The following is a 21,266-nucleotide window of genomic DNA, read 5'->3' on the forward strand; positions in this document are numbered from 1 at the left end:
CTGGTTATTGCCATCAGAGGAGTGAAGTTCTGGAACAGCCTTCCAAGGGGAGCCGGGGGGAGGGGGAGGGCAAAAAACCTATCTGGCTTCAAGACTGAGCTTGGTAAATTTATGGAGGAGATGTTATGATGAGTTTGCCTACAATGGCATGTAGCTGATCTGCGACGGCTAGCAGCAAATAACTCCAAGGGCCAGAGATGGGACACTAGATGGGGGAGGCCTCTGAGTTACTACAGAGAATTCTTTCCCATGTGTCTGGCTCATGGGTCTTGCCCACAGGCCCAGGGTCTAACAGATGGCCACATTTGTGATCGGGAAAGAATTTTCCCAAGTCCGATTAGCAGAGCTAGCTTGGGGATTTTCGCCTTCCTCTGAAGCATGGGTCACTAGTGTAAATGGTGGATTCTCTATACTCTGAAGTCTTTAAATCAAGATTTGAGGACTTCAGTAACTCAGCCAGAGGTTAGGGGTCTATTACAGGAGTGGGTGGGTGAGGTTCTGTGGCCTGCAATGTGAGGGTTGCACACCCCCCTTACCCCTGTCTGTGCCCCCCCCTCCCCCGGTGTCTGGGTCGGGCATGGGGCTGCAGCTCCATGGTGGGGGGGAGGGGGGAAAGCAAACATGGACACATTGCACAGCTTTAATCTGGGTCTCTAAAAGCTCCTCAGGATTATTACTGATTTGGAGTAGCCAGGTTAATCATGGATGACTGTGTGGCCACTGTCAGCCAATGGCCAGCCAATGTCCCCTCCAAGTCATCATAGAATATCAGGGTTGGAAGGGACCTCAGGAGGTCATCTAGTCCAACCCCCTGCTCAAAGCAGGACCAATCCACAACTAAATCATCCCAGCCAGGGCTTTGTCAAGCCTCACCTTAAAAACTTCTAAGAAAGGAGATTCCACCACCTCCCTAGGTAACGCATTCCAGTGTTTCACCACCCTCCTAGTGAAAAAGATTTTCCTAATATCCGACCTAAACCTCCCCCACTGCAACTTGAGACCATTACTCCTCGTTCTGTCATCTGCTACCACTGAGGACAGTCTAGATCCATCCTCTTTGGAACCCCCTTTCAGATAGTTGAAAGCAGCTACCAAATCCCCCCATATTCTTCTCTTCCGCAGAAGAAACAATCCCAGTTCCCTCAGCCTCTCCTCATAACTCATTTGTTCAGGTCCCCTAATCATTTTTGTTGCCCTCCGCTGGACGTTTTCTAATTTTTCCACATCCTTCTTGTAGTGTGGGGCCCAAAACTGGACACAGTACTCCAGATGAGGCCTCACCAGTGTCGAATAGAGGGGAACAATCACGTCCCTCGATCTGCTGGCAAAGCCCCTACTTATACATCCCAAAATGCTGTTGGCCTTCTTGGCAACAAGGGCACACTGTTGACTCATATCCAGCTTCTCCTCCACTGTAGCCCCTAGGTCCTTTTCTGCAGAACTGCTGCCGAGCCATTTGGTCCCTAGTCTGTAGCGGTGCATGGGATTCTTCCATCCTAAGTGCAGGACTCTGTACTTGTCCTTGTTGAACCTCATCAGATTTCTTTTGGCCCAATCCTCTAATTTGTCCAGGGCCCTCTGATTCCCATCCCTACCCTCCAGCGTATCTACATCTCCGCCCACTTTAGTGTCATCTGCAAACTTGCTGAGGGCGCAATCCACACCATCCTCCAGATCATTAATGAAGATATTGAACAAAACCAGCCCCAGGACCGACCCTTGGGGCACTCCACTTGATACCGGCTGCCAACTAGATGTGGAGCCATTGATCACTACCCGTTGAGCCTGACAATCTAGGCAGCTTTCTATCCACCTTATCGTCCATTCATCCAGCCCATAATTCTTTAACTTCCTGGCAAGAATACTGTGGGAGACCATGTCAAAAGCTTTGCTAAAGTCAAGGAACAACATGTCCACTGCTTTCCCCTCATCCACAGAGCCAGTTATCTCATCATAGAAGGCAATTAGATTAGTCAGGCATGACTTGCCCTTGGTGAATCCATGCTGACTGTTCCTGATCACTTTCCTCTCCTCTAAGTCCAATCAAGACCTCAAGTCCAGTCTTCAGGGCTCAGTGTGTGGAGACTTCATCTCTGAGGTGGGCTATATGACCAAAAATGCCAGCTGGCTGTGACAGCTGATGACTTGAATCTTATTGAGACCAGTTCTCAATAATACATTCCAATCACTGATAAAATCATACCATCTTGTGCCCTGTAGTAACTGCTGGCAGTGCATATGAAATGCGTCAAGCAACCTCATGTCTTGGTTAAGGACAACAGATCATGCCCTGCAAACATAATGCTGACTCCTAGGGATGCCACCCTTAAATATTTAATTGAACTATCGCCACCTAACACAACACACTACTGCACTGCACAGGCATGACTCACATCATTGGGAGGGGGTAGCTTGTCTCTTTCAGCCATGTAGACTGTGCGCTGTTTGTAGGAGAGACCATCTTGCAGATGACACAAAAATTGGGAAAATGGTAAATAATGAAGGGGACAGGTCACTGTTTCAGAGCGATTTGTATCACTTGGCAAACTGGGTGCAAGCAAGCAATATGTAAACGTATACACCTGGGAACAAAGGATGTAGGCCATATTTACAGGCCATACTTACAGTAGTAACTATGAAGGTGATTTGGGGGTCATGGTGGATGATCGCTGAACATGAGCTCCCAGTGGCCAAAAAAGCTAATACAATCCTGGGATATGTAAATAGGGGAATATTGAGTAGGAGTAGAGAGGTTATTTTGTCTCTGTATTTGGCACTGCTGGAATACTGTGTCCACTTCTGGAATTATAACCACTGCTGGAATACTGTGTCCACTTCTGGTGCCCACAATTCAAGAAGGATGTTGATAAATAGAAGAGGGTTCAGAGAAGAGCCACGAAAATGATTAAAGGGTTAGAAAACGTCTTATAGTGACACAGACTCAAGGAACTCAATCTATTTCACTTAACAAAAAAATGACAGAAGTGATTTCATTACAGTATCGACATAGGGAAGAAATATTTAATAATGGGCTCTTCTATCTAGCAGAGAAAGGCATAACACAATTCTGTGGCTGGAACTTGAAGCTAGACAAATTCAGATTGGAAATAAGATGTAATTTTTTTAATAGCGAGAGTAATTAACCATTGGAACAATTTACCAAGGGCTGTGATGGATTCTCCATCACTGACAATTTTTAAATCGAGGTTGGACATTTTTCTAAAGGATCTGCTTTAGGAATTATTTTGGGGATAATTCTCTGGCCTGTGATCTATAGGAGATCAGATTAAATGATCATAATGGTCTCTTCTGACCTTTGAATCTATGAGTATTTCTGTTGTGTTTGTAAAGCACCTAGCACAATAGGATTTGTGGGGAAGGATAGCTCAGTGGTTTGAGCATTGGCCTGCTAAACCCAGGGTTGTGAGTTCAATCCCTGAGGGGGCCATTTAGGGATCTGGAGCAAAAATTGGGGATTGGTCCTGCTTTGAGCAGGGGGTTGGACTAGATGACCTCCTGAGGTCCCTTCCAACCCTGATATTCTATGATCCTGGTACAGGACTGGGACTCTGAGGTGCTACTGAAACAATAAAACCATGAAGTGCTTTTAGAAAGCCATAAATAACAGCAACCTCCATGAAAACCAAGTAATAAAAGGGATTAGGTAATATCTACTTTTATAGTGGGAATTAAAATACCCTCCGCTCCACCTAGCCCAAGAAAACAGATTCCATTCCACCTTAGTATGTTAATGAGGTAACTAAACTGTCCAGCAGAACTCTGGGGAGCTGGGAGAGCTCTTGTCACTCACAAGGGCAGTACCTTCAAAGAGAACTGGTACATGGGGTGAATGGCGTTGAGGTCATTCATGATGAAGTATAGCAGAGAGGCCCGTGCTGCCGCAGGCCGGTAGTGCTCTCTTGCCTCATTAATCTTTGTTTCTGTCACCTTGGACTCCTGGACCTGTGAGGAAATTAAAGACCAAAACAATCATGAAACTATTTTAATTGTGCGACTCTTTCTCACCTCAGAAAGGATGGGGAGAGCAGAGCTCTTCTGCTGCCCCTGTGAGAGGTTAACGTCTACCACAAAACTGGGTGACCAAAGACAGGACAAAAGCCCCTCTGAACATTGCTACAGAGCAATTCTCTGTACTGCCAAGCAGTGAGAATTGGCTGCTGTGATTTCACACAGACTGCAGAGTGAGAACTTGAGTTGTTTAGCCATTCAAATATTCCCCCACTGAGCCACGCAGGTTTGTTTTCTGGGTGGTAAGCAGTGACAGTTAGACGTGGACAGTGCTTATACTGGGAACAGCTGGCCTTGGCTAATTTCTTTGGGTTGTGTTCTGTGAGGCAGGTTTTGGTACATGTTTGTGTCGGCTCCTCCCCTGCCTGTGTCTTTCTGGAATTGAAAAGTGCTGTCACAAAGTGGCTGGGAAAACCCAAGATCTGCCAGCTGCAGGTAAGCACTCTGCTGTATTTCATTTGACGATGCCCAATTACCTGCTTCCACTGGACCCCTCTGAGGTTCCCCACAATACACTCTACTCCTGACAAGCCTTAATCATTTTTGTCATCAGCTAATTTTTCCTCACTAATCGCCCCCCACATGTGGGACACTAATAAATGTAGGGTACCAAAGAATTCTAGGCCTAGCTAGCACTGCTTCCAGGGTGACTCTGCTATTAACTCCACTCCAAGCTGAGAACTGATCATTTACTCCTACTCTTTGATTTGCTTCTCAAAGAATCCAGGACAAGACCATATCTCTTGCCCGTGTAGCTACCAAGTTGTCTTCACAGCCTGTTGTAAGGAACTTTTCAAAAACTCTTTTGGAAGTCTATTAAAGCCACCTGTTCTCTACTCCCCCTTGTTCTAGTTAACTCTTTCACAGCACTTTGATGGGTTGAAGAGGCATGACTGAGCCTTACAGAAGCTATTTTAGTTTGCCCTCCTCATCATACATGTATCTAAGGATTTTCTTGACTAATTCATTCACATTTCCTCTTATTCAAATAAGGCTCATCCATCTGTAGTATCCAGAATCAGCCTTAGTACCACATTTAAAAGTGAGTACAATCTGATATGGTTACTTGGTACAAAGCAGAGGTCACTCGTAATGTGGTCTATTTTAATCAATGAAGATGTGAGCCAGTGAGGGGTTTTCCTGGGGAGTGGGGGGCCCTGACTGGCAAGGAGAACGGATTAATGCTACAGACAAAATGTTGAGGCCTGATCAATACAGACTGCACGTGCAGGGCTCTGACAAGCAAGGTGTCGGGAGGCAAAACACTCCCATACTGTCTTGCACAGATGGCTTAATGACTTATTTATTTTTCTTCACCTTTACCCTGCCAGTTTTAAGGTGCAGCTAGATTACAGATTGACAATAGAGAGCTGCAGCATGAGGGTCTGTGCAAGCAGCTTGCTGCAGAAAAGATGACAGAGAAGTTGCTAAATGTCACTTTTACCCTCAAGCTGCAGGACTTTTATTGCAGTTCCACCTTTACCTGACAGCAGATGCATGACTCAGAGGGAATTTGTAGCATACAAAAGAGGGAATCCATGAACTGTTATGAGAACTCCCATGATGGTGTTTGCATTTCAAGATGCATGGAATTTAATATGAATAAGGGCCACAAGTGTATGGGGTCAGGTACAAAAATAAATCTTTCCATTGTTAAGAATTAAAGTGAGACACAAAGTTTGATTTACAGATTTGTAGAAACTTTAGGCCTTGTCAGCACAAGTAAGTTGCACCAGTTTAACTGAAATCGGTTTTTAAACCAGTGCAAGCCCCCATGTGGACACACTGATTTTGGTTGAACAGCAGCTGATTTTGGTTTAGCAATTCCTAATCAACTCCAGCTAATCCAACATAAGCCATTCTGCCACCCCACAGCTCCCACACTATAGCCAGTAGGAGCTCGGGGACTCAGTGGGGACAAGGCTACCGGAAACGGGGACTTTTAATGTCCCAGAAGGATGTACGATTTCCTGGGACAGCTACCTAGAAAAAGGGACGATCCCAGGAAAATCCGGAGAGGTGGCAGCCCTGCCTGCTGCTCCCATCCATCCTCCTCCAAACTAGGCTGGACAACTGTCAGTCACGCAACCACCTAAGGCCATGTCTAAGAAATGCCCACTAACGAGCAGCCCTCTTCTCTCTGGCTGCTGTGCAAGGAGGCATCTGCTGTGTGTGGAGTCTCTTCTACTGGGCTGCTTCTGGTTGGGGAAGGTAGCAAACACAGGCATATCTCTGAGACCAGTGTATCAACTTTATAAATGTTACCGGCATCTATGGGAGCCAGGGGTTGTATTCTAGCTCCATGGGGGGGGGGGTCACCAAGCTTCCCTCCAGGAGCTACAACCAGTGGGAGGTGATTACTGCACAGCCTAGGACAGGTAAACAACTCCAAAGAACACTCCCCCCACCAGGGATTTTTACATATACTGGGTCAGGTCAGTTTCCAAAGGTCCAAAGAACAAAGAAAGGCTTTTGGCATAAGAAAGGCTTTTGGTCTGGCTCTTGTTCATGATCTGAATACTGGCATGAGCCTTTGTCCAAGAGGGCAAGCTCTGCTGGAAGGGTCTGAAGGACCTTGCCATCTACCTGACCCCCATGTGGAAGATGGGGGATCTCTGGTAAGCACAGCATGCATTTAGACCTTTTATTGTTTTATCTATTTACTCTGTAAATAGATGTACTGCGCTCTGTGAAGGCTGCCTGGTCACTGGTACTCCACTATTATGGAACCTGCAAGTGCTGAGCTACATCAGATGTGCTGGGATAAACACAGGGAATGGCAGGGGAACTCCAAACCTAAATCCCCAGTCTGGAGGGAGACAGTTGTGGGGCTCTGCCTGTTGGGTAGTTCTACACTTATTGCGGTGTGTAGAATACTTACTGCAGTGTGTAGAATTATGCCCAGCTAGCTGGGGAATAACCAGCCATGTAGTTGGTGGGCCATGGCTCAGGCAAGTAGAACAGAGAACGCTATGCACCTGAACTCCAGAGTATATACCTTACACTGGCTTTCTACATGCCCAGGCAGTGTCTTCCACATCTACCCTGCTATTTTTAGCAGCGTAGTGTCCTGCTGTTGGAGCCTTTCAATGCAGCAAGTAGCTTCACATGGTGGTGAAAAGTGTGGGCATGGCCTGTGTGGTCTACACACCACCACAAGTGTAAACATAGCCATAGAGAAGGCGATAGCTGGTGGCATGAGACCTAAGGGGGCATCTCTGCAGCAGAACACAGAGGGGTCCAAAACTCTGAGAGGTGGCATGGAAATTAACCTGGCAGCTCTTGTGTTGCAAGATCCATTGCCAGATAGCAAAGGGCTCTTATGCCTCGCATTCCGCTAGCACTGTCTTTCCAGAGTGAGCATGGAGTTGACCTGCAGCATGTTACCCAAGAGTCCTGCCAGTAAAGCAACTCAAAGGCCACATAAACCGGATCCCAAGTGAGGTCTAATTCCAACATTCACCACCCCCAAAACAGGATGGGTGGAAATTGATTGTCCTTGTTTTAGAAGCTAAAACTGCTTGAAACCTGCATTTCGAAGGGAAAAGAGAAATGCTGAAAGAACATTGCATTCTCTCCACTGGAGCCTGATTCGGCCCCACAGCAAAGGCTAGTTCCCATGTCCAGTGGTTTGCAAGGAAGGTGCAACCACATGAAACATTGCAAAGCTGAGGACGGAGGTACATAAAGTATTTCAATGGGTGTAAGCAAATGAGAAGGCAAACCATCCACAAAACAGAGTCAGAGGGAAATACACTGCTGGCTTTGGCTTTCCCAGACACCATCAATCAATGGCTCAGTCTTAAGGCTATGAGGACAATTGTTTCTAGAATTCACACAGCCTTGCTAAGATGTCCCCTGTGTTCTCCTTTGTGACTGAGCCAGGCCTGTAGGAGTTCAAACAAAATATCTTTGTCAAGCAGAATAAATATGATTTCACATTCAGAGCTGTTAGACACTGCCTAAGAGTGGAGGGGAAACTGTTAGCCTCTCAGCGAGGGGGGGTGGGTCCCGTGCTGAGAAATGAGAGCTGTTGTTCATGCTTGAACCCCAGGCAAAATGATAGGGAAGGGATGGCTTATGCCTGACAGATACAGGGAAAATGTACAAACAGTAAGTCAAGCTGTGTAAATAATAATGGTGACAGTGCAGACCAGTTTAAAAATCAAATTTACACCCAGGGGAACTGCATGGGAACTAAATATCTGAGTTTCTGCATACTGAATCTGGATCACATAAACACCAATGGATTCCAGCTTGCACCTGGGCTGAAATTCTGGCTTAATTGAGGAAGTGTAATGTCTTCAGAATTAATTGAATAAGTAAGTAAATAAATAAATAAAGGCCACAGTATTAAGCTGCAGCAGTGTAACCCATCTTGATACAGTGTTTAAGTTTTATTGTTTTACATCAGGCACTGCTGTTTTCTCTTCTTCCTAAATAGGCAATTTAACATACACAAGCTCTTAAGAATTGAACTGCTCAGAGCCAGCCAGATTAGAGAGCACAGGAATTTATACTGATTTTGATTCTCTATGCAGCAGAAGGGGCAAGAGGAGCATATTCATCTTTAAGATATATAACATCACCCGTGTTCCCTTCTTCTGGCCCGGACTTTGCTTTTACCTTTTCTTCAATTTCTGCGGCTGTCTGTTTGGTGATCTCCAGGTTTTCCACCAAGGCCGTGTCCCCCAAGAAGTTCCCAGATGCTGAGGAGAGCCGGGAAAGCAAATTGTCCTCTAAAGTTTTTAAGGTGATTTTGAATCCATTCTGCTGCTTTGTGAGGTCTGACTGCAAATAAACAATGAGGGAAGTTTTAGCCACAGACCAGTGTCAAGGACAACGTGTCAGTGTTAGATTGAAATTTTCACAACCCACTCGCAGAGGCCAGTGTTTATCATGGCCTTTTGCAGCAGAAATCAATCCAATCCCTACTATGCAGCTCTCTCCAAGAAACACTGAACATGTATGGACTGAGAAGGGACAGGAGATGTATGCCCCACAGCTAAGAGAGCGCAAACTGGTTTGGAGAAAAAGAATTAGGTGAGATCTCACACGCACACACACCCTACATTCTCCCCATTGACACCTCCCGTTTTATGCTTAAGTCAGTCTCGATAAGGATGGCCTTCGGTGCAGTCCAACACTGCTAGCATGGCCGCCACTCTCTCCCATCCCCAAAGGTCCCAGTACCCCTGCGCATGACACATCAACACACGTCATCTCAGAACTGAGAGTAAAACAGGTAAAAGGCTGACAACTAGAAGCAAAAATGGCCAAAAAGCAGAAAGTTCACTTCTATTCAAAGAGATTAGTGCAAGACACATTGCCAGATAGTTCAGTTTCACAACCCAAGACATAATAATGCCTCCACTTTGCTGTTATTATGATTTGTATTCTAGTAGTCCCCAGAGATAGAGCCCCACTGTGCCAGAGAATCGAAGACAGTCCCTGACCCAACGAGTTCACAATCTAAAAGACAAGACAATCAAACAGATATAGGTAAACAACTAAATAGTCACTTGCTGAAGTACAGACCTTGTAAATTACAGTGCTATTACAGTTTTCCTTCAGACAACAAATCCCTCCATAACAACCTGCTCTGCGTACAACTGCCACTCCATAATCTTTCCTCTGTAAATAACGGTTAATAGAAAATACGGTCTATGGTGAAATGAAAGCATCTCTTCCTCAGCTTGGTTACCCTCCACAAGTAGATTCTGCCCGTGCACAAATGATTGCATTTATTGCTCAGCCTTTGCCAGGGGGCACAGTACCTGTACTGGGATGAAGGTACATTATCCAAGAGAGAAATTGTATTACAAATTCTCATTTTTTAACATTGTAGTGAGGCGGACTGGCCTCCCACGGACCCGGAGCAGGAGGAACCCCTCACTAAGCCCTGGTGGGCGGAGCCAAGCCACACTCACCCCTCCTGCCGGAAGTCAGTAGGCGGGACGGGAAGTATAAAAGGTGGGTCTGAAAGCTCAGTTGGGCTGCAGCCGCTGGAGGAGCCAGATGCTTCCTGCTTGCTCCCGAGCTTGGGAGACCGCTGCTGGCCCCTGGGGATCTGAGGACTGACCAGAGCTGCCGGAGCCATACGCTGACCCGACAGTGGAGGAACTGCCAGCACTACCACAGGCCTTCTACCCGGATGATCTGGATGACCCTCTACAGGACCAGGTATACTCTGAGGGGAGGTCAGGAAGTGGCCCAGGGGCAGCCAACCCTAGTCTAACTGCAGCACCACCTGAGCATAGGTCAGCGTGTTCCTGTCAGGATCCCTGCTGACCCAGTGGCAAATCCTGCTGCCACTGTTAGGGCCCTGGCCCAGGGTGCAGAGGAGTGGGTGGGGCACAGGCCCACCCTGGGGTGGCAGCCTCCCCCTCTCAAGGCTAAGAAGCCACCACTTGTTGGCCATCTGCCTGAGCCAGGATGCCCAACCCCCTTGCTGCTCGGCCCTGACCCCAGACCCGAACTATAGACTCATTGACCTGCCCTGACTGAGGACCTGGGCTACCTGTGTGCCTTTTTTGCTCAGACTCTGACTGCAGGCCTGAGCTATAGACTCTTGCCATTATCAGAGAAAACATCCCATGGCAAGCCATGCACCTGTCTTGTGCACTGCTGGGTATAATATAAGCTTGGCCTTTCTGCTACTGTGCTGTCAAAAGGAAATAATCACGAATATTTTAGCATATAGAAAAGCCCTTTGAAAGATGAAGGCATTTAAATCCCCAGACTGTATTGAAATAACATCGCTTTGTGGCTCAGAGAACTGGCAACAGACAAGGAGCTTTTCAGCACTAAGGATCCAACCCAATTCTCACTAAAGACAGAGAGATTTCAAATGCATTTGGTGTGAGCCTGAGGTCAAAGCTGCCATCAGATGGTGATTCAGTGTCAGTATGAAATGATCTGGTTTTCTGAGCTCGTTCCAGGCACACAGGCATCCATGCCACCAGAAAGCAGCATTTCTACCCCCACTGTGGTTGATAATCTCATTTGAGACAAGGGACAGAATGGTCCATGGAAACCAGACTTTCCCTTTATTCCCCTCTCAGTCCAGGGCTGAGGAGTTATGTACCAGGAGCCCTGCATTGCTCCCCAAATGGTATTTGTTTTGTATATAGAGGAGTTCAGGCTGTCTATTCTGAACCTTTAATTAATAATAAATCAACTTGAAATCTTCCAAAATACAGGACTGAAATATTGCATATGATATTCACTCTCACACACTGTACACATGTGCCATATCAATGCAGCACCTACTGTACGTAGGACAGCTAATGCACTGAAGTGTGCAGGTTGTTGGCATTCCAACTAGAAATCCTTGTTTTCAGGGACATATTTTTTGGGCAATATATGCAGGACTTTGCCCAAGGAAGTAAATATTTTATAAGTTTTTTGACACAGAAAACTAATTTGGCTATGATATTGCATGTTCCAGTCATTCAAACATGGCCTGCATTTAAAATGACATATTGTAGGCTATTAGTAGTCTAGAATGTGAGCTGGAGGCCCTGGAGTTATGAATAAGGATGGATGCTTCTCCCGCCCCCTCCCCCAATAGCTCGTAATTCCTCTGTAATGCCCTTAAGTGCAAACAGAGAACTGCACATGATGCTGTATTCCCCACAGATGTCTATACCTGATTACTGGTCTGTTATACTATTGTTTTTAATGTCACTGAGGCTATGGTTAGTTATTTGTACAATGGAATTGTCCATTGTTTGATATTTCATATACTACAATGAAAATGGAATTTCTGAAAAAAAAACAGGTTATCATGGGGCATTTTCTGTTTTGTTCCACCACCAAAAGTTAATCCCTTCTATGGGCTAGCTCTCTTCAGGGCTCACAAACCGCCTCCCCCTCTAACCTCACTCACAGATGAAGGAATTTCTCTATATGCGCAACTATTGTCAGAGATCAAAACTGCTGTGCCTGCCTAGCTGAGCCAGCAAACAGCAGCCTTTCCCAAGAGTCTAACGAAGTTCATTCCATTCAGTGATGCTGCTGCTCTAATTCTTTTGCCAAGGCCTCTCTCTCTCTCTCTCCAACCCTGCCAGGAGCAGCCTCCTCATCCTGTTCAGGGGAACGGTTTTCTAATATATCTGTAAAGATCAAGGTCTATTTTTGGAGTAGATTGTCTGTATAGCTCAACACCCTTGGGAAGTGTGTCCATCCTTGGCATCTAGCTGGAACCCTGTTAAAATTGGAGCCTCCCCATAGCCTCTCACATACCAATACTCAGGCCTGTGGGCAGTAGGGGGTCTTAGTTGCAGTGAATCGTTGCCTGCTAGAGCACACTCCTGGGTCTTTGGAAACATTCAGATGATAGCTATGCTTGACCCTTCCACTCAAAATGGAATTCCATCTTTGACCTTTGGGGGGTTGATACTGATCTGAAATCTCAAGGTTTATCTAGAATCTTTGGCTGCCTCCATTGTAATATCACTGTATTCCACAGACTCCTGACATCCAGACACAACCACTTGGCTTCTTCTATTAATTTCTTCTGGAAACTGGTTTCCTAATCCAATAACTCTGTCCCAAGGCAAGCGGTTGTACCATGTGAGTCCCATACTAATACCCCCAATGCCAAATGTATTCCTCTAATTTGAAGCATGGCAGAGGAATATAATTGTCTCCATAGCAGATTGATATTTCTTCTTGTGTGTGTGGGAGGAATAATGAACCTTTCCTTGCTTCAATTTCTCATTAGCCACCACAACTCAAATCCTTATGGCAGGACTTGGTAAAGTCCATCAGCATATTAAGACATTGCCAGGGCAGAGAAAGGGGTAAGCGAAAGGTGTTGGGTGGCTTAAACAGATCATCAATTCAGGGGATGAGCCACCTTGTCTTCTGCTGGAGTTTGGATGCAAGACTTATCATAAACTGTCGATAGCTGCCGATTTCAGGAGTTCTCATGAGTTAGGATCTGTTCCAACCACACTGAAATCAATGGGAGTCTTTCGATTGACTTCAGTGGGAGCTGGATCAGGTCCTAACTCAGGAAGATGGCAGTAGCAAACATACCTGACCTTCACATAGCCTGCTCTGGTGAAGAAGAGAATGGAGCAGTAATGTGACTGACTGCGCTCCTCAACTACACCTACTATAAATAAACAATGGCGTTTTAGGGTTAAAAGAAAAGGAGGACTTGTGGCACCTTAGACTAACAAATTTATTCGAGCATAAGCTTTTGTGAGCTACAGTTCACTTCATTGGATGCATTCAGTGGAAAATACAGTGGGGAGATTTTTATATACACAGAGAACATGAAACAATGGATGTTACCATACACACTGTAACGAGAGTGATCAGGTAAGGTGAGCTATTACCAGCAGGAGAGCAGGGCAGGGGGGTGGGGGGCAAAAACCTTTTGTAGTGATGATCAAGGTGGGCCATTTCCAGCAGTTGACAAGAACATCTCAGGAACAGCGGGGGGGAGGGGTGGGGTGGAGGGAATAAACATGGGGAAATAGTTTTACTTTGTGTAATGACCCATCCACTCCAGTCTTTATTCAAGCCTAAATTAATTGTATCCAGTTCGCAAATTAATTCCAATTCAGCAGTCTGTTTTTAAAGTTTTTTGTTGTTGAAGAATTGCCACTTTTAGGTCTGTAATCGAGTGACCAAAGAGATTGAAGTGTTCTCCAACTGGTTTTTGAACGTTATAATTCTTGACGTCTGATTTGTGTCCATTTAGACTTTTACGTAGAGACTGTCCAGTTTGGCCAATGTACATGGCAGAGGGGCATTGCTGGCACATGATGGTATATATCACATTGGTAGATGTGCAGGTGAACGAGCCTCTGATAGTGTGGCTGATGTGATTAGGCCCTATGATGGTGTCCCCTGAATAGACATGTGGACACAGTTGGCAACGGGCTTTGTTGCAAGAATAGGTTCCTGGGTTGGTGGTTCTGTTGTGGATGGCATAGGACAGATTCTTCTGCTGGGCTATCTCGGGGTCTCTCCTTCTGCCCCTCCACCCCCACGAACATGATATAGTTCTGTGGTGACCTAGAATCCTATTTTCAAAGTCTCTGACTCAAGGAATATTACACCTCTGAACAACATACTAACCCACAGAGACCTTCCTACCAAGACTACAAAAAGAAGGATTCTGGGTGGACTCCTCCTGAAGGTCAAAACAACAGACTGGACTTCTACATAGAGTGCTTCCACTGATGTGCACGGGCTGAAATTGTGGAAAAGCAGCATCACTTGCCCCATAACCTCAGCCGTGCAGAACACAATGCCATCCACAGCCTCAGAAACAACTCTGACATCATAATCTAAAAGGCTGACAAAAAGGAGGAGCTGTCGTCATCATAAATAGGTCGGAATATGAACAAGAGGCTGCTAGGCAACTCTCCAACACCACTTTCTACAAGCCATAACCCTCAGTGGGATTAGAGAGTAACCAAAAGAAACTACAGCATTTGCTCAAGAAACTCCCTGAAAAAGCACAAGGACAAATCTACTCAAGATCCATAAACCTGGAAATCCTGGACGCCCCATCATCTCAGGCATTGGCACCCTGACAGCAGGATTGTCTGGTTACGTAGACTCCCTCCTCAGGCCCTACGCTACCAGCACTCCCAGCTATCTTTGAGACACCACTGACTTCCTGAGGAAACTACAATCCATCGGTGATCTTCCTGAAAACACCATCCTAGCCACTATGGATGTAGAAGCACTCTACACCAACATTCCACACAAAGATCCCCCAACTAAAAGCTCTCCAACGCATCAAGGATCTACAACCTATCCTGAAGGATAACCCATCACTCTCACAGATCTTGGGAGACAAGCCAGCCCTTGCTTACAGACAGCCCCGCAACCTGAAGCAAATACTCACCAGCAACCAGACACCACACAACAGAACCACTAACCCAGGAACCTATCCTTACAACAAAGCCCGTTGCCGACTGTGTCCACATGTCTATTCAGGGGACACCATCATAGGGCCTAATCACATCAGCCACACTATCAGAGGCTCGTTCACCTGCACATCTACCAATGTGATATATATACCATCATGTGCCAGCAATGCCCCTCTGCCATGTACATTGGCCAAACTGGACAGTCTCTACGTAAAAGTCTAAATGGACACAAATCAGATGTCAAGAATTATAACGTTCAAAAACCAGTTGGAGAACACTTCAATCTCTTTGGTCACTCAATTACAGACCTAAAAGTGGCAATTATTCAACAAAAAAACTTCAAAAACAGACTCCAACAAGAGACTGCTGAATTGGAATTAATTTGCAAACTGGATACAATTAACTTAGGCTTGAATAAAGACTGGGAGTGGATGGGTCATAGAATCATAGAATATCAGGGTTAGAAGGGACCTTAGGAGGTCATCTAGTCCAACCTCCTGCTCAAAGCAGGACCAATCCCCAATTTTTGCCCCAGATCCCTAAATGGCCCCCTCAAGGATTGAACTCACAACCCTGGGTTTAGCAGGCCAATGCTCAAACCACTGAGCTATCCCTCCCCCTGCAATGTGTGGGTCATTACACAAAGTAAAACTGTTTCCCCATGTTTATTCTCCCTCCACCCCGCTGTTCCTGAGACGTTCTTGTCAACTGCTGGAAATGGCCCACCTTGATTATCACTACAAAAGGTTCCCCCCCACCCTAGCCCCGCTCTCCTGCTGGTAATAGCTCACCTTACCTGATCACTCATTACAGTGTGTATGGTAACACCCATTGTTTCATGTTCTCTGTGTATATAAATCTCCCCACTGTATTTTCCACTGAATGCATCCAGTGAAGTGAGCTGTAGCTCACGAAAGCTTATGATCAAATAAATTGGTTAATCTCTAAGGTGCCACAAGTCCTCCTCTTCCTTTTGCGGATACAGACTAACACGGCTGCTACTCTGAAACCTTTTAGGGTTACTAATTTTAGAATTAAACTTTCTCCTGATCCTGCCCATGCAGTTCATAAGGACCTAATCTAATCCAGTAGCTCTGGAATTGTACTGCCTTACTCATTTTCTTCTATCACAATCTTTAGAGACAATGGCAGAATATTATCTCTCGACTTTGTGCCTTTTAACAGTAATGAACAGTAATGAATCAGCTAATGGTGCCAGGCTAGTTTAATATGCTGCAAGTAGAGCACTTTAGGTCATTCTGATATGAGCGACTTGGATTTTTTATCTGCATGTAACAGTTTATCTACATTTTTTCAATTATTTTCCACCAGTTTTTGAATAACTCTGTTCTTTTTCTTAATAGGATTGCACACAAAAAGCTAAGTTAAATGGAATTTCCAAGAGGAAATTAATAGTTCTGTATTGAGAGCTGGGTTTGAACAATGTGTAATAAATAAGGCCTGGGGCCACACAAGGAACAAAGAGTAACAAAATATTGCATAACCACTCACTCAGGGAGCATGTTCAGTCCTGTGGGAAAATAGCATGTGACCATGTAATTCAAGACTATCAAAATGCATACATATCTGCATTCCGGGGGTTCCTAGTTTTTGAGTGCTTCAATGATCTGATAATTTATTAGAACAACTGAAGGATTAGAAGAGGGTTTGCCCTAAAGTGATAATTTTGAGGAGCTCAATCTATTTAACTTAGCAAAGAGAAAGTTAAGGGGTGACTATCACAGTCTGTAAGTACCTATATGGGGAACAAATATTTGATAATGGGCTCTTCAATCTAGCAGAGAAAGATGTAACATGATCCAATGGCTGAAAGTTGAAAATAGACAAATTCAAATTGCAAATAGGCATACATTTTTAACCGTAGGAATAATTAGCCGTTAGAACAATTTACCAAGGGCCATGGTGGATTGTCCATCACTCATGATTTTTAAATCAAGATTAGATGTTTTCTAAAATCTGCTCTAGAAATTATTTTGGGAAAATTCCATGTCCTGTATCAGAAGTCAGAGCTGATGATCACAATGGTCCCTTCTGACCTTGGAGTCTATGAATTTGACTTTGCAACATTAACGTTTTTAAATATAGCCTAAATATTACACCCAAAAATGTTTACAAAAGGAAATTGAAAGCACAGAAATTCCATCAGGTGGAATCATACTGACACCCAAATGGGTCATTAGCATGGCTGAAAGAAATTATTACTACTTTATAACATTCTATATGCATTCTACTTAGGTGACTCACAAGCAGTACCCCAGTCTGGAGGCACGGTTTAGAGTCTACTGGAATGGAGATTGCAGGACCACCCTTCGAAGGCCTGCATCCGCTCTGGACGATGTGATAATAGCATAATGGTCCATAAACGTATCTATGGACAACCACATGGCTGCCATGCAAATGTCCAATATGGAAATCTCACTGAGAAACACTATGAACATTGCTTGCTCCTTCATGGAGTGAGCCCATTATCTGTTGAGCTATCTCATATGCAGTTTTGATATACGATTGTGATGGGTTTGGTCACTGAGACCCCCTTGGGACTGTCACCTGATGTGCTGAGACTACCTCTGAGCCCGCTTGGGACTTCAGAACCCTGTCTTGTTGAGCCAGACATGCCAGCCTGCTGCAAATACAGACCCAGGTCTGAACCACATCCCCCAAAGCTGTAGACTTAACTGAAAACGGATTAGCAAGTGCTCCTGTCTCTAGCACCCAGACACCCAGGTCCCAATGGGATCCAAACCCCAAATGAATCCGTTTTACCCTGTATAAGCTTTATACAGGGTAAACTCATAAACTGTCTGCCCTCTATAACACTGATAGAGAGAGATGCCCAGCTGTTTGCTCCCCCAGGTATTAATTACTTACTCTGGGTTAATTAATAAACAAAAGTGATTTCATTAAGTATAACAAGTAGGATTTAAGTGGTTCCAAGTAATAATACAGAACAAAGTAAGTTACCAAGCAAAATAAAACAAAACACGCAAGTCTAAGCCTAATACAGTAGGAAACTGAATACAGGTAAATCTCACCCTAAGATATGTTCCAATAAGCTTCTTTCACAGATTGGACTCCTTCCTAGTCTGGGCCCAATCCTTTTCAGACTAATGTAGGTTATGGCCTGGGCCCAGCAATCACTCACACCTCTGTAGTCACTGTCCTTTGTTCCAGTTTCTTTCAGGCATCTCTTTGGGGTGGAGAGACCATCTCTTGAGCCAGTTAAAGACAAAATGAAGAGGCTTCCAGGGCCTTTTATATTCTCTCTCTCGTGGGCGGAAACCGCTTTGTTGTGCAAAATCACAGCAACAAGATGGAGTTTGTAGCCACCTGGGCAAGTTACATGTCCATGTATGATTCAGCTTTTTGCAGGCTGAGGCCATTGTTTACATATTAGTTTGAACGTCCCCAGGAAAGCTCAGATGTGGATTGGCATCTCATATTTTTGTAACACAAGCTTTTTGCCTAGTGACTGATTTGTTTTGTCAGCTATGTAACATTTTTTGATTGACAGCTCTCTAACTTTTTTGAGTATAAGAGGGGAACTGTGGGTTTGAGTCAAGTGGATCGCTTTGTGGGCACATCGAGAAGATTTCCAGCCACCGACAGTAGACCAGCCACTGGAAATCTGTGGCTGAATCACCCAAATACCACTCCAACCTCCTGAGGCACAATCCTGAGGAGATAATTATCAGTTTGGGGTGCTCTATAACCTATTATGTTTGTGTGTGCTTGAGACTAAACAAAGCAGTGACTTCATATAAAGGTATTCTAATGGGAATACTGGAGACTAATAAAGTATTGGCTTTCAGTCAGTGGTTCCCAAACTTTAACAGCCCATTAACCCCTTTCACTAAATTGTGAAATCTTGTGAACCCCCTCCTAAAAATGAATGTTTCCAGGGATTTAGGTTTAAATTTCCTCCACGCTCCATGAGGCTCCTGTTGCTGGACCCCGTTGACCGCCCTAGTCAACTGAGCTCCACTGAGCTTGGGCTGCAGGTCCAGCTGACCGCCGGGGCTCGGGTTGCCAGCCCCAACTGCCTGGCCCCGCTCTTCCTGGGACTTGGGCTGCCAGCCCTGCACGGAGCGCTGGGGTTCAGGCGGCTGGCTCCCCCGCTGGCGGGGGCAGGGCTCGGGCTGCCAGCCCCAACTTCTCTGCCCTGCTCTCTTTGGGGATCAGGCTGTCAGCCCTACAACCGGGCCCCACCTGCTGCCTCCAATGCCCGGGGTCCTCTGGCTGCCATTAGTGAAATTTTTCTGGCAACCCCCCTGTAATGTTGTGAACCCCCAAGGGTTTGCGAACCCCAGTTTGAGAACCACTGCTCTAAGTGAAAACACGTGGTTTTGATTTGTTTGTGTCAGCCCTAGAGCAGACAGAAGTGCTGCGTCTCCCTTGGTCTGTCCTGATACCACCTTGTGGAGAGTAAAGTTACCGAGAGCTTTGGGGTCGGGGGAACTCTGGGTAACATGGCTGTGGCTCTGAGTGAGCAGGTCGGGATGAAGTGGTATGAGAGACTGAACTGGCAGAGCAAGGAGGTCTGGGAACCAGCACTGTCTCAGCCATGCTGGAGCAACAACGATAGATTGGCCTGATCTGCCTTGAGTGTGAGGATGACCTGAGGAATGACTGGAACAGGTGAAAAGGCATACAGAAGAGTCGACTGCCAGCTGCAGTAGACGGTGTTGGAGAGGGAGCCTGGACCAGAGTCTCCTCGAAAGCAGAAGTTGATACTTTCTGTTTTCCCTCATTGCAAACAGGTGTCATGGAGTCCCCGGGCGATGCTCTGGAACTGCTTCCTATGAAGCCAGTCAGGACTCTGGTGAAGCCTCCTCTCTGTGAGCAGACTATCTCCAGGGCAAACAGCTCACACAGCTTCCACCTTCCTGGGTCTGATCTTGGAGCATTCAGCATTCTCTGCCCCTCCGTGCGCTTCCCACAGCGAGTCCACCCAGGTGGGGCTCCCAGGGAAGCCAGAGGGTCCTGCACCCTAACTTTGCAGTCAGACGTGACTCTCAGCCAGCCAGTAAAACAGAAGGTTTATTAGATGACAGGAACATGGTCTAAAACAGAACTTGTAGGTACAGAGAACAGGACCCGTCAGCCAGGTCCATTTTGGGGGGCAGTGAGCCAGACAACCACATCTGCACTTCACTCCATGTCCCCAGCCAGCCCCAAAATGACTCACCCTCCAGCCATTCCTCCTCTGGGCTTTGTCCCTGTCCCAGGCCAGGAGGTCCCCTGATTCCTTTGTTCTCCAACCCTTTAGCGATCACACCTTGCAGGGGGGAAGGGCCCAGACCATAAGTTGCCAGGAGACAGAGTGTTGGCCATTTATGTACACTGGCCCTTTTCTCTCCAACAATTACACCCCCTTATCCCACTACCTAGAGACTTAAGAAATGCATTGGGGAAACTGAGGCACTCCTACAGTATTCAGAGGAAACATTAAGCACAGTCCCACTTTGTCACACAGGTCAATCATAGGGATGCCCCATGTTGCAGAGGACACTCTACTTCAGGGACCACTCGTGACTCAGAACCTTGCTGGGATGGTCTGAGATGATTTTGTAACCCCGGCAAGTGGATTGTTACTGAAATGATGTCATCTTTGATAGGAGATTGCCTCCAGAATGCACTTCCCCTTGTTTGTTCACATAGTACATTGTGGTGGTATTGTCAGTGAGTATGTGAACCACTGAGTGCCTGATGTAATCCCAGAAGGCATGGCATGCATTGTGGATGGCCCAAAGTTCCAGTGCGTTGATATGAAATGAGGCTTCCTGTTCCACCCATAGGCCCTCCACCCTCAATAAAACGAGATACACATCCTAATCCAGAAGGGAAGCATTGGTAACCACTGATGGTTGGAGACGACTGAACGAAGGGGACTCCTTGGCACACATTCAGTGGGGACTTCCACTAACGCAAGGAATCTAGGACTGGAGGAGGAAGAACATAAGAACGGCCATACTGGGTCAGACCAAACGTCCATCTAGCCCAGTATCCTGTCTTCTGACAGTGGCCAATGCCAGGTGCCCCAGGGGGAACGAACAGAACAGGTAATCATCAGGTGATCCATCCCCTGTCGCCCACTCCCAGCGTCTGGCAAACAGAGGCTAGGGAGACCATCCCTGCCCACCCTGGCTAATAGCCATTGATGGACCTATCCTCCATGATTGATTAATGCCACATCTGAAGAGGGCAAAGGCACAGCCTGGTGAACTGGACCACCTGCATGCAAGTGGATGTGTGACACCACAGGCTTAGACACACCTGGAATGTCATGGAGGGCTGAGATTGCAGACTGAGACAGAG

At 46.0% G+C, this 21,266-nt stretch overlaps 1 protein-coding gene across 11 annotated transcripts in view; it reads right to left on the reverse strand.

Moving 5' to 3' along the window:
- Nucleotides 1–21,266, reverse strand: part of DNAH9 (dynein axonemal heavy chain 9) — a 399,480-nt gene that overhangs the window by 107,759 nt on the left and 270,455 nt on the right. For all 11 annotated transcript variants that reach the window (XM_073310874.1, XM_073310873.1, XM_073310875.1 and 8 more), the window contains 2 exons: nt 8,656–8,820; nt 3,823–3,963 (listed from right to left, as the gene is read on the reverse strand). In XM_073310874.1, coding sequence (XP_073166975.1) covers nt 3,823–3,963; nt 8,656–8,820 — 306 coding nt within the window. The remainder of the gene's footprint in view (nt 1–3,822; nt 3,964–8,655; nt 8,821–21,266) is intronic.

Source organism: Lepidochelys kempii, chromosome 14 (assembly GCF_965140265.1).
Source record: "Lepidochelys kempii isolate rLepKem1 chromosome 14, rLepKem1.hap2, whole genome shotgun sequence".
NCBI classification, from domain to species: Eukaryota; Metazoa; Chordata; order Testudines; family Cheloniidae; genus Lepidochelys; species Lepidochelys kempii.